General features: G+C 54.0%; 1 protein-coding gene across 1 annotated transcript; it reads left to right on the top strand.

Annotated features, from left to right (window-relative positions):
• The first annotated feature begins 7,250 nt into the window (after nt 1–7,250).
• TUBB4A (tubulin beta 4A class IVa) lies at nt 7,251–12,602 on the top strand. Its single transcript, XM_075346655.1, has 4 exons — nt 7,251–7,394; nt 9,562–9,670; nt 9,890–10,000; nt 10,524–12,602. Exons 1-4 carry the CDS (start codon nt 7,338–7,340, stop codon nt 11,579–11,581), a joined length of 1,335 nt encoding a protein of 444 aa, XP_075202770.1. The 5' UTR covers nt 7,251–7,337; the 3' UTR covers nt 11,582–12,602.
• Nucleotides 12,603–14,028: the final 1,426 nt, after the last annotated feature.

Raw genomic sequence — 14,028 nt, 5'->3', positions numbered from 1 at the left:
TTGGTAGCCATCAATGCGTCAAAAGCCGTAATCTCCTCGGCCAAGCACACTGCCTTCAGATGTAAATAAGTTGTGTCCAACTCCTTCTCCACTTCCTCAAGGGTTTTTGGAGTTAAAACCAACCAATAGTTCCATAAACTTAAGAGAGCTAGTGGAACATATTTCTTCCCATTTACTAATAAAGGTGGTATCCTCTACAGGAAAGGATGGAAACACCTGTATTCTTAATCCTCGAGGGACCATTTGTTTATAAATGTATTCCTCGAGAAAAGCTCTGTTCCACCACACCTTGGTGCGTCTATGTAGCAGACGTTTAACATTATTCTGTAACTCAGTGCGTCCCCTCTGTGCAGCACCAATACCAGGCGGCATATTACCATCAAAATCTTTGCTACATTTAAGTTTCCAGGAAAGGTCCCGGGTTTTGTAATCCATAATTGGTATGGGAAAAACCTGTGAAAATACACAGAAAATCATATGAATAAACAATACCAAAACACATGGAAGGTCCCGTGCCACAGTTGAAATATGGAAGAAGCCATATACAGAAAATAAGTAGAGAAAAAGGAAAAATCTGTACCACGACTTGGTTGCAAAAGATGTATAAATTTTATTGATATAATAACAATAGACAATAGTTTAAAATCGCAGAGCTAGATAGTGAGTGCCAGCAGGTGGCGCCCTCACATCACATAGGCACATAGGAACACACTATAAAAATCAGCCAAAGAGCCCAGCTGGGCAATACCTGTGAAAAAAACACAGATAACCCAGATACTGGGATAAGCTGACAATCAGATAGTGTCCTGCAATAGCTGTATAAGTTCACAATAAGATTCATTATAAATGTAATGACATACAATGCAGCACAAGATCAAGGTGAAAAAAAGTACAAGCCCTGCGTACCTATGTGCGGAGTGAGAGCCCAAAACCCCGACCTATAGGTTTCGGCGTTATAATCCTTCTTCCGGGGGTGGTCTCATGTTTAAAAGGTACGTCCTTATAAATGGTGAGTCTCCAATCGGACTCCTATCAGCCCGGGCCAATCAGGCCTACCAACACATGGTTACCCTCCATAGTAAAATCTAAAATCAATTACCATTTGTGAACAGCACATGGTGCCGGTGACGTCCACACCCCATGCAATGGCACAGCACCGGAAATGCAATGTTACCCCATTGTAGCCCCCAGACCTGTCCGTCCTCCTAACTCTGGTCTTATCTCCTTCTCATCAGACCCCATTGTCACCCCCAGAACCGTCCGTCCTTATGTGGCGCCCCTGACCTGGTCAGGCACCACTGAGTACTGCACCCATGCTGGGGACAGTACAATACAGGTAATCCAGAAGGCTGACCGGGGTGTGGAACACAGGCGCATAGTAATCAGCTCTCACACATGTACCCATGAGAGGACCCCTGGGGATCCCAGGAGGGGGAAAAGCCTTGACCTTCACTGGAATAGTGGAGGGGGCCAAAAGCCTCCATCTCCTCTCAAGGGGTGTGGTAAGAGAGTCTGGTTGCTAGGTGGCGTAGGCAAGAACAGGAGAGGAGGAGCAGTGAGTCAGTTAGAGCAGAACTTCATAGGGCTCAGTGAGGAGCAGACCTGTGGGGCTGTTGCTGTCTAACAGCGCCCGCGCAGTGGCTACTGACGGGGGAGAACGGTCAACTAGGAGTGCTACCTGAAAGCCAGCTTCAGCTAGAGAGAAAGCACGGAGTGGGAAGTAAGGAGACTGCTAGAGAGCACCAGGCCCAACCGGGCGGCAGATCCCGAAGCGAAGATAGATCCAGCTTTCTTCTGCTAAACCTGCCGGTGTGGGGCTCTCAAAGCCCACACCACAACACCACAAAAGCCGCAGCCACGTAACCGCAGTGAGGGCCCATAGGTCACAGGAGGCAAGCAGCTGGAGTGGCCTGGTCCGGGGAACAAGCAAACGGCAAACAAAAGGGGGAGAGAGGCTGCAGCATCTTCCCTGGGTGACCCCCATAGGGACTCAAAGTCGGGGTCACCCCAAACCACCAAGGGCTAAGGAAGGCGAGTCAGTAGTCACCCTCATAAAGTCAGCCGGAAGGATACCTGGTTCCCATCTGGTTCATCCCAGCTACGCCCGGGCTACTCACCCTGCCATCAAATGTGAGTAAAGCCCTTGAAAGACAATTCTGCCTGTGTGAGTCATTCTGCGACTTGTGGTACTACAAACCTACACCGGGCCCTGGGGCTTGCCTCACTCTCAGGAGGCTATTCCAACTAACTGCACACACCATCAGCCCCAGGCGACCCTCAACCTGCAGTGGCGGTCCCTACTGGCCGCAATACTGAGAGTGGCGTCACGATCAAAACCGAAGATTCCCTACCTGTGACCAGCACCAGCTACGTGGAGTCCCTGAAGGTATGCACCGATACAACACCGGCGGGGCTTCACATCTGGCGTCACGAACAGGATAAGGACTAGACCTGTCCAGACAGGTGACCATGTGCCTGGGCGGTCCGCTTGAAAAATTGGAAGCGCCGCCATATTGCCACCATGAAAAGCGCGCTGAAAAACAACAGCAGCCCGCGCTGGAAGAAGTTACCGCCCACGAAGAGGTGTGGCTACCCAGAGATCCCCTGCAGAGTTCTGAGCTTGCCAGCTATGAGAGTGGAAGCGTCCAGAGACGGCGGGAAGGAAAGAGAGCCACAAGCCTGCTGCTGGGAGAGGAGCTGCTGAAAGAGGCAGAGCAGAAACTGAACAGCTTGCTATCAGAGGCAACGGCGAGTCCACAGCTGGAGAGTCGTGCAGAAGAGGGCGCAGAAGAAATGGCGTCTGACCGCAGAAATCCAGAACCGGGCTCCGCTGCCTGGTGGTATCGGGAGCTGGCCCAGTTCTGCGACCGACTGGAGAACCGGGTTGTGGAGCAGATCCGGGAAGAACGAATGGAAATGCTGGAGATGACCGCGGCGGTTCGGGCCTATGAAAGGAGAGCCGCGCGCCGAGTGCCAGACAGGACGGCGATGACGCAGACCCCGATGCTGCCACCGGTGGGTGAGTCAAGTGATGCCCCGGCCAGCGCAAGTGCCCCGACCCCTGCTGCCACGCCCGCGGTCCCCGAAGAGGCGTCCGGTGCGGCGACGCTGAAGCAGGCCGCAGCCACGCCAGGTGCGGCCTTCCAAGCCCCAGCGGCCGCCGCGATGCCCTGCTCGGCCCACCAAGACCCGGTCCCTGCAGCAACGCCCAGTCCGGCCCGCAAAGAACCGGCTGCCACCGCGACCCTCATCCGCGTCGCAGGCGTAACGCTGACCCAGGCCGCCGCCCTGCTAGGCCCGGCCCGCCGAGACCCCACCGCCGCAGCAACGCTCGTCCGCGCCGCAAGTGAGGTGCTGAACCAGGCCGCAGCCACGCCAGGCGCGGCCCGCCAAGCCCAGACTGCTGCAGCGACGTCCAGCCCAGCCTGCACAGAGCCCCCTGCAACAGCGACACTGATCCAGGCCGCCGCCATGCCGGGCGCGGCCCGCCAAGACCAGGCCGCCGCCATCCAGGGCGCGGCCCGCCAAGACCAGGCCGCCGCCATGCCAGGCGCGGCCCGCCAAGAAGAGATTACCTCATCATTTACCCCGGCCTGCAAGGCCAGAGCAGACACCGCTCCCCAGTCCAAAGAGGTCCCTGCTAGGAAGACCCTGATAGGAGAGGACCCCGAATACTGGAAGCTGAAGGCTGACCTAGAGGCCCAGTTCCCACAAGAGATGGTGGATCGGTATCTGCTCCCTCCGCATACCCCCAAGGAGATTCAGGCAACCCCTGCAGCCGCGCCAGAGAGTCCACCGCCCAGACCAGCTGAAGAAAGCCCATCCCCAGCACTGCCACCAAAGGAGTGCCAAGAAGAACTAAGGGGGAGAGGAGGCCAGGAAGCCGAGGAGCTGACTCCAGAGCCATACCCAGAGCCGGAGATGTTACCCTATTCCCGTTGGGATGAGGAGGACTTGACACCGTCCGCTGACGAAGATCTGCCTAAAAGTCTCACCTGGGAGTTTGCAAGCTGTACCACGCAGAGTTCAGGCCGCAAGACAAGGCGTCGCAACAGTACAACGCTGTTCCCTGCACCACAATCTCCAGAGCAGAGGGAAGTTGCAGCCAGAGACCTACAGGAGAAAAGGTTACTGAGAAGGTCCAGAGCCCAGGTTAGAGGACCCCTTTGCAGAGGAGTAGTGGAAGATTTCAACTTGAAAAGCGGATACGGCTTTATTGTAGCCCCTGGTATCAAGGAAGGAATATTTGTTAACAGAAGAGATGTAAGCGCTCATCTGCCTAGAGGACACCCTGGCAGAAACCTAAAGATGGGGGATTCAGTACAATTCACTATGCATGAAGGCGAAAGAGGACTGTACGCGCTTGACGTAGCACTATGCACCAGCAGACCTTACAGCCACCCCATGCTACAAGAAAGAAAAGACAGAGATAAAGACACAGATGAAGATCAAGAAAGAAAAGACAAGGAACCTACAGATGAGACAACCACAGACGACGACAGAGAGCAGGAAAGCAGCAGGTGCCGCAGCCCAACAGGTCAAAGCCCTGGTAAAGAGGAGTAAAATAAAGTAAAGTAAAGAAAGAAGTACCAGTTGAAGTTTGAAAAGTTTTGTTTTGCAACGTTTAAGCATGTGCCCACAAAAACTATTGTGAGAAAACCATAAACCTTAAGGCTATGAACTGGCTATAGCCACAAACTCTCGCAGTGTAAATAGTTACACCAAAGGGCACCACCGCCACCAGAGTCAGCCTGTTTAGGGGCTTGGCTCGTCTGCAACCAGGAGGAGCCCGTCCGTATATAGGGCCTTGGCTCACCTGCAACCAGAGAGCACGCCTGTTTATGGGGCCTTGGCTCACCACCACAAAGAGGGTACCTGGTCAGCACCAACTGTGGAGGCCGCCTCTGCATCCTGCCAGAAGAGGCTGAAGGCGCGGATCCACCAGGCCAGGTATACCCTGAAGACCACCAGCCCATGTAAGCCGCCTCTACATCCTGCCAGAAGTGGCTGAAGCCGCGGCCAACGTGAAAGGGTTTTGGGTGGGTTAACGGACTTGTGGGTGGAGGGTGGTGATGTATGGTACCTGGTGCTTTTAAATGTTTTACATGTTTTAATGTTTTATGCATTTTAAAATGTTGTCTTGCAGCCCGAGGACGTGCTGGTGATAACTAAGGGGGAATGTGGCGCCCCTGACCTGGTCAGGCACCACTGAGTACTGCACCCATGCTGGGGACAGTACAATACAGGTAATCCAGAAGGCTGACCGGGGTGTGGAACACAGGCGCATAGTAATCAGCTCTCACACATGTACCCATGAGAGGACCCCTGGGGATCCCAGGAGGGGGAAAAGCCTTGACCTTCACTGGAATAGTGGAGGGGGCCAAAAGCCTCCATCTCCTCTCAAGGGGTGTGGTAAGAGAGTCTGGTTGCTAGGTGGCGTAGGCAAGAACAGGAGAGGAGGAGCAGTGAGTCAGTTAGAGCAGAACTTCATAGGGCTCAGTGAGGAGCAGACCTGTGGGGCTGTTGCTGTCTAACAGCGCCCGCGCAGTGGCTACTGACGGGGGAGAACGGTCAACTAGGAGTGCTACCTGAAAGCCAGCTTCAGCTAGAGAGAAAGCACGGAGTGGGAAGTAAGGAGACTGCTAGAGAGCACCAGGCCCAACCGGGCGGCAGATCCCGAAGCGAAGATAGATCCAGCTTTCTTCTGCTAAACCTGCCGGTGTGGGGCTCTCAAAGCCCACACCACAACACCACAAAAGCCGCAGCCACGTAACCGCAGTGAGGGCCCATAGGTCACAGGAGGCAAGCAGCTGGAGTGGCCTGGTCCGGGGAACAAGCAAACGGCAAACAAAAGGGGGAGAGAGGCTGCAGCATCTTCCCTGGGTGACCCCCATAGGGACTCAAAGTCGGGGTCACCCCAAACCACCAAGGGCTAAGGAAGGCGAGTCAGTAGTCACCCTCATAAAGTCAGCCGGAAGGATACCTGGTTCCCATCTGGTTCATCCCAGCTACGCCCGGGCTACTCACCCTGCCATCAAATGTGAGTAAAGCCCTTGAAAGACAATTCTGCCTGTGTGAGTCATTCTGCGACTTGTGGTACTACAAACCTACACCGGGCCCTGGGGCTTGCCTCACTCTCAGGAGGCTATTCCAACTAACTGCACACACCATCAGCCCCAGGCGACCCTCAACCTGCAGTGGCGGTCCCTACTGGCCGCAATACTGAGAGTGGCGTCACGATCAACACCGAAGATTCCCTACCTGTGACCAGCACCAGCTACGTGGAGTCCCTGAAGGTATGCACCGATACAACACCGGCGGGGCTTCACACTTACCTTGACTGTTTCTGCTGGAGATAGGCACAAGCCTATCAATTAAAGGGGTCTGTCACCCCAGAATGTATTAGAAACAATCCCCTATACAAACCGTACAAGTGTACAGTGGTACGGCGCCTGAGAAAATAACTTTTCATTTGCATACATAATACACGGTGTCAGTGCACCCCTGGTTTGGCCAATCATTGACTTCTAATAGGGTCCGGGCTCCGGGATCAAGTCCGTAACTGAACTTTATCTAAACCCGGCGAACCCGAACTTTACGAGTATCGAGTGTTAGATTATCGCTATTGACATTGTACTACAAATTAGAGCCACACGATGGCGCAATGAAGGCAATTTGACTCCACTCCACAGGGCCACACGGTGGCGCCAATTCCAGAGATAGGCTTGCTTGTATTTGTTGCTATATTCAATACAGCCACGCGGTGGCGCACAGTTTTACTTTTTTTCCATACTACCACACGGTGGCGCCCTGATACATTTCAGTCTGATGCAATGACTAAACAGGAACACAAGGTGGCGCCAAGAAACCAGGTATTACAACCGCGTTTATAGTTCTTGTAATAGCTAGGTTTGGCCACGCGGTGGCGCACAGAGGCGAGAATTGGCAGCGTCTTGATTTCACCAGTTGCACTACGCCGCTTTCACCACACGAGGGCGCAGTGATCGCCTGATTTCTGCGTCTGTGCCCCGGATGCTGTATATTGCGGCTTTATCATGTAGCAGCCGTGCGGGCTTCCTGACATGAAGGAAAATGGCCCCGGTGCAGGTCTGTAGCCTGATACAAGATGGCTGTCGCCCTAGCACACGCTTTTTTTTTTTTTTTTTTTTTTTGCCCGCCTTTGACATGGCCGCCGGTAACCACGCCCTGACCACGCCTCCTGCTGGGGCCGCTGACGTCACTGGGTATAAAAGCTGCGGGCGCGGCGGAGGGGACGTGCAGAAGGTTCCGGACTCGGTGCTGTCAGCTGTGATTACCGGAGTCAGAACAGCGCAGACATGAGGGAGATCGTGCACCTGCAGGCGGGACAGTGCGGAAACCAGATCGGGGCCAAGGTGAGGGGCGGCCGGGCCCGGGGCTCGCGGGGTGGACGGAGGGGGAGGGGCGCGGCCGGGTGACGTCAGCAATATACTGTCAGTCTGTAATGTGCTTATAATGTGCGGGGGGAGGGGGGCGCGGACCCGTAATATGGAGTCATATCCGCAGTGTGACCAGGCCTGTGCCCAAGAGCTCACACTCCACTGCCTGATGGAGCCCACTGAGGGGCCTGTGCTGTCCACAAAGCTGACCCCCTTAGTATATAGAGGGGGTGCCTGTCCTCACAGCTGACCCCTCAGTATATAGGGGGGTGCTGTCTGCAAAGCTGCCCCCCCCCTTAGTATACTGGGAAGGGGGGGTGCCTGTCTGCAAAGCTGACCCTCCCCCTTAGTATACTGGGAAGGGGGGGTGCCTGTCTGCAAAGCTGCTGCCCCCCCTTAGTATACTGGGAAGGGGGGTGCCTGTCTGCAAAGCTGCCCCTCCCCCTTAGTATACTGGGAAGGGGGGTGCCTGTCTGCAAAGCTGCCCCCCCTTAGTATACTGGGAAGGGGGGGGTGCCTGTCTGCAAAGCTGCCCCCCCTTAGTATACTGGGAAGGGGGGGGTGCCTGTCTGCAAAGCTGACCCCCCCTTAGTATACTGGGAAGGGGGGGTGCCTGTCTGCAAAGCTGCCCCCCCCTTAGTATACTGGGAAGGGGGGGGGTGCCTGTCTGCAAAGCTGACCCCCCCCTTAGTATACTGGGAAGGGGGGGTGCCTGTCTGCAAAGCTGACCCCCCTTAATGTATTGGGAAGGGGGGGTTCCTGTCCTCAGTGGTCCATTAGTATATGGGTCTGGGGTTGTGGAGCTGACCCCCTTAGTATGTGGGGGTGCCTGTCTTCTCAGACCTTCCCCCTTATTTTTGGGGATCCTGTCCTGCAGAGCTGACCCCCTTACTATATGGGGCTGGGGTCCTGTGTAGCTGGCCCTGTATGTTCTGCCACAGTGGAGGAGGCAGGGGGTCTCCCATCTGCTGTGGGGTCTGCCCCGGCACACTGCTCAGTGGTGAGATGATGGGGATGGGGGGGTTGCTCCTCGCAGTGCGGCTGGGTGTGGTGGAGGATTCAGTAGCTGCCATTGTCCCTTCAGTGTAATGTCTGTGCCTTGTAAATATAGAGCAGCTGCTGCAGAGTGTGTAGTCAGTGCTGCTGGGGGCTGTGCCTGGCATGTGCCCCACCTTTGTCTATGCTGGGGGCTGTCTGGTGCACCCCCTTGTGTTTCGCCAAGGTGTGGGCTGTGACTGGTGTGCACCCCCCCCCCCCAACCGGATCCGGGTGCACCGGTGTCAGGTGACTCCTGCACAGCAGGAATGGACCTGGGTGCTGGGGCGGGGGATGATTGTGCCGCCACGTAGCTGCCTCACATAGTAATGGTGGTGGTACTGGGTGGGGTGGTCTGTGCCTCTAATCGCTGTCATGTGAAGGAATCATGGATCAGTCCTGCTGACATTAGTGTGCAGCGGTGCTGTGTACTGTGCTCGGTTGACTGTAGAAGGGCCCCTATAGGGGTGTATTGTCTCTGCGGAGTCTCCAGCGGTGGCTGCGATGTGACGGCCGGTCCCTGCTGGTGACACTTCATAGGATTGTATGTGACCAGTGGGGGAGGGGAGCTGCGGGATAATGGCAGCTCAGACATGTGACGGTGCTGGGAGGCTGCTGGTTATACTGGGAATGTAGGATTAGACCCCGCTCCCTGTAGTGACGCCTCTTGAGCTTCGGGGGCTCCTCACAATTCTGCTTTTCGTGTGCTGTGAACACTGAAGTTCAGCTCTGGAGAGATCGCCTTTAATATAACGCTGCTCTTGGTTCTGTGGGTTAAGGCGGATTGATTTCTCCTGTGGGTGGAGATGATGTCCCTGTATCGTTCATCCTCACCTAGAGCAGATTATGGGGGTGTCCAGAACCATACACTGGCCTGTCTGTAGGGTGCCAATCTCAGGTTAATGGGGTCGCACCACCAGAACCCCCACCGATCACCTGATCTGCCCCTGCGGTGACTGGATGTGACCTGTTGCTGTCATGGCTGCTCGGCTCCCATTCACTGGAATAGGGGATTGGGTGTAGTACCAGATGTGGCCACTACAGGGCACCCTGCTCAGTCTCATTTGTGGGTTCCCATCCCTGTATCTTCTCCTCCTTGTCTCCGCAGTTCTGGGAAGTCATCAGTGACGAGCACGGCATCGACCCCACAGGAGCCTACCATGGGGACAGCGACCTGCAGCTGGAGAGGATCAATGTCTACTACAACGAGGCCTCAGGTACCCGCAGCGTCACTGCCACCTCTGACCCCTCCAACTGCTCCTCCGGTCATGGCTCAGTAACCTCTGGATTATCTCTTGTACTGCACTGGTTAGAAGAGTTCCATGACATGAGCTGCAGTATAAATCATGGGGGAGGAACCACCTAAACCTCCTCTGAGGTCTCAATTAGCCGGTTCACAGCTTTGTGTGACAGGTGTTTGCTTTTTTTTTCTGCAGGCGGGAAGTATGTGCCCCGGGCCGTCCTCGTAGACCTGGAGCCCGGCACCATGGACTCCGTACGCTCCGGACCATTTGGCCAGATATTCAGACCAGACAACTTTGTGTTTGGTAAGTTGGTTGTGGGGTCTTTATCAGGATGTTGTCAATCACTTAGTGGAGCGTCATTACAGTTGAAGATGGAGAAGGCCAATGTTTTGAGATATTGTGGGGGGAGGTCTCAGAGCTCAGACCACCTGTAAGGATTGAGCGGGGGGTTTAGGGGCCTCCAGGTCATTCGGACACCTCATAATTCTGAGTCCTTGCTCGGCCTCTCCCTGTGACTTCTTCTGATGACTCCTAATAACCGGATAAGTAGAGGGTTAATATTCATGACCCCGTCCTAATTTATAGGTGCACTCAGGTGTGTCAGCGTCTTGCTTCCTCTGCCCCTCCCTGTCTAAACAATAACCTGTCACCTGGGTGGCTCTCGTAGGACTTGTCTCCTGCGGTCAGTGGGTTACCGGGTGGCCTAGATATCTTTTATGGGCCTCTATGCCCCCCCCATTAGTTTGGGGGGGTTCCTGGGGGCTGGGGTTTGGAGATTCCTGGATGGGTTTGCCCACACTAATGTCAACCTTAACTTTCCTCACAGGTCAGAGCGGTGCAGGAAACAACTGGGCGAAGGGTCACTACACCGAGGGTGCTGAGCTGGTGGACTCAGTCATGGACGTGGTGAGGAAGGAGGCCGAGAGCTGCGACTGTCTGCAGGGCTTCCAACTGACTCACTCTCTGGGTGGTGGCACCGGCTCAGGGATGGGAACCCTTCTCATCAGCAAGATCAGGGAAGAGTATCCTGATCGTATCATGAATACCTTCAGCGTGGTCCCCTCCCCCAAAGTGTCCGACACCGTGGTAGAACCATACAACGCGACGCTATCTGTGCACCAGCTGGTAGAAAACACAGACGAAACCTACTGCATAGACAATGAGGCTCTGTATGACATCTGCTTCCGCACCCTCAAGTTGACCACTCCAACATACGGTGATCTTAATCACTTGGTCAGCGCCACAATGAGCGGTGTCACAACCTGCCTGCGCTTCCCCGGTCAGCTCAATGCTGATCTCCGTAAACTGGCCGTAAACATGGTCCCCTTCCCGCGTCTTCACTTCTTCATGCCAGGGTTTGCACCACTGACGAGTCGTGGAAGCCAACAGTATCGTTCCCTGACTGTACCCGAACTCACCCAGCAGATGTTCGACTCCAAAAACATGATGGCCGCTTGCGACCCAAGACACGGACGTTACTTGACAGTGGCCGCTGTGTTCAGAGGTCGCATGTCCATGAAGGAGGTGGACGAGCAGATGTTGAATGTCCAGAACAAGAACAGCAGCTACTTTGTAGAATGGATCCCCAACAACGTGAAGACGGCAGTGTGCGACATCCCACCCCGAGGGCTGAAGATGGCGGCCACCTTCATCGGCAACAGCACTGCCATCCAAGAGCTGTTCAAACGAATCTCTGAGCAGTTCACCGCCATGTTCCGCCGAAAGGCTTTCCTCCATTGGTACACGGGAGAGGGCATGGACGAGATGGAGTTCACTGAGGCAGAGAGCAACATGAATGACCTGGTGTCCGAATACCAGCAGTACCAGGACGCCACGGCGGAGGAGGGAGAGTTTGAGGAGGAGGCTGAGGAAGAGGTTGCTTAATCCCACATTCTTCACCCTCCCATAAATCTGCTAACCCTTCCATCATGCCATCTTATGTCCCACCACCAGATTGTCCAAAAAATCTAACGGCAGAGCCTCCGAATAGGGGAAAGGTTCCTCCACTCCCCCAACACTGCCCAACACTGAACTGTCTCTCAGCTGGAAAATGCACTATAATGAATCTGTCTGCAGTACACTGGCCTCTCCTTGGTTTCTGAAGACTTCTTGGTGTCTGTGTTGTATCTGACCGGGCCCTGGTGCCCCGCCAGGCTGTTGTGATGACGTGGTATCGTGATCTCGCATGTCTGCATGCTCCGGAGAGAGACGCACGCTCCTAATCATGGAGGATTGTGGAATAGTTCTCGTTCGTCTGGTTTAAGAAAGTAATTTGTGGTTGTCCTAGAAGAGTCCTTGGCTGCCAGGTGCCCATAGCAGCAGTGCCATGTGTGGTGATGCCCCTTACCCCAGTGAATAGGAAACTCTAGTTTCAGTATTAGAGGGGGGCAATGGGCTGGAATCACTTTATTTTTGTACCCGCTAACCATTTGCACTGCCGTTTGCCTGTTCCGAGGCTCCGCTGCCCGCTCTTCTGACTGCCCATCAGACAGCACCACCAGGCTTAAACTACTGGCGCCTCCACCTCTGTGCATGACGTCTCTCCACAAATCTAACCCCCCCCTCTTATTTCTGTAACTCCCTTCCTTTGCCGGTGAGCCACCCAGTGTCACTATCTAGCGTCATTGGCGCGCCCTGATCAGGACACACACCTGATCTATAAAGGATCACTCCTTGTAATCACGAGGAGCAACGATCCGGTGTCCAGATAACGCCACCTCAATCCCTGGCCCCAAGTGTCTTTTGCTGCATTTCTTTTCTTGTCTGTATGGTTTAAGTGCATACATACTGTACACATAATTGTGAATCTCACCTGTCACTGGAGCTGTCGCACAGGATGACGGCACTTCTCCCAGCCATGCTATAAAGTCTGCACACTACTGAATAAAAATCTGTGCGAAAACTACTCTTGTGTCATCTGTGACCTGGTGGCGGGGCGGAGGGTTGTAACGAATAGTAAAAACTGCAAAAAGGAAAAGATGCAGGAAAGGCTTCTTTACAGTTAAAGTGAGCACTGCCATGCTCTGTACTTGTAACAAGCAGTTGGATGGGCTCAACTCATGTACAAAGTATATTGGAAGTCAATGGGGAACTTGAGTTTCTGGGAGGAAAGTTTGGGTTCCACAATGACCTCCGTTTTACTTGGTACAAGAGTCGTGCTCATTACAGATACTGAGCATGGTAGTGCACGCTCGTCACTAGGGGTGAGTACAGAGAACCAGAGCATGGTAGTGCTCGCTCATCACTAGTTATGAGCACAGAACACTCGAGCATAGTAGTGCTCGCTCATCTCTAGTACTGAGCATGGTAGTGCCCACTCATCCCAAGCATGGTAGTGCCTGCTTATCACTAGTTAGGAGTACTGAGCATGGTAGTGCTTGCTCATTATGAATACCGAGCATGATAGTGCTCACTCATCACTAGTACTGAGCATGGTAGTGCCAGCTAATCACGAACTAAAAGTACAGGGCACCAAAGCATAGTAGTGCCCGCTCATTAGTTACGAGTATTGAGCATGGTAGTGCCCACTCATCACTAATAGAATGTTAAATTATGGAATCGGATGTGATTGGAGTCACTTACTCCTGGGAATAAATAATGTGGGCAGAAAGACCTTTTTGGATAAGTGGGTCACCAGCATGGGATGGGTGGCAGCACAGGGAACTGATTTGCCAATATAAAGCTATAAGAGAAGGATTTGCTATTTCTGGTGCTGCTTGCCGATACTCCCTCACGGTCTGGGTGTGCCCCATGGATGCCGTCATTGGGTGGAGGCCTTGGCTGCAGACGAGCTCACTATGTGACGGATGTCAAAGTCTAGATTGTGAAGTCTGATCTATAGGTGCCTGCACCATGGGACAAAGGCTGCTGCAATTATACATCCAACTCCTAGGTGAAACTTTCCTCCAACCCACAAGGAAAAAAAACAACTTTTAATTTTATCACCTCCTTTCTACCCACTTATTTCCATCCGGGTGGCTTAGGAGGCTCTTAATGGAGATGGCTGTGTCTGCTGCCTCAGTGATTGTGGCTTAGGAGGGTCTTAATGGAGATGGCTGTCTGCTGCATCAGTGATTGTGGCTTAGGAGGGTCTTAATGGAGATGGCTGTGTCTGCTGCATCAGTGAGGGTGGCTTAGGAGGGTCTTAATGGAGATGGCTGTCTGCTGCCTCAGTGAGGGTGGCTTAGGAGGGTCTTAATGGAGATGGTTGTGTCTGCTGCCTCAGTGATTGTGGCTTAGGAGGGTCTTAATGGAGATGGCTGTGTCTGCTGCCTCAGTGATTGTGGCTTAGGAGGGTCTTAATGGAGATGGCTGTGTCTGCTGCCTCAGTG

This window comes from Anomaloglossus baeobatrachus, chromosome 4 (genome assembly GCF_048569485.1).
Source record: "Anomaloglossus baeobatrachus isolate aAnoBae1 chromosome 4, aAnoBae1.hap1, whole genome shotgun sequence".
NCBI lineage: Eukaryota > Metazoa > Chordata > Amphibia > Anura > Aromobatidae > Anomaloglossus > Anomaloglossus baeobatrachus.
The sequence above is the reverse complement of the archived record's forward strand: the minus strand, read 5'-3'. Positions and strand labels throughout refer to the sequence as shown.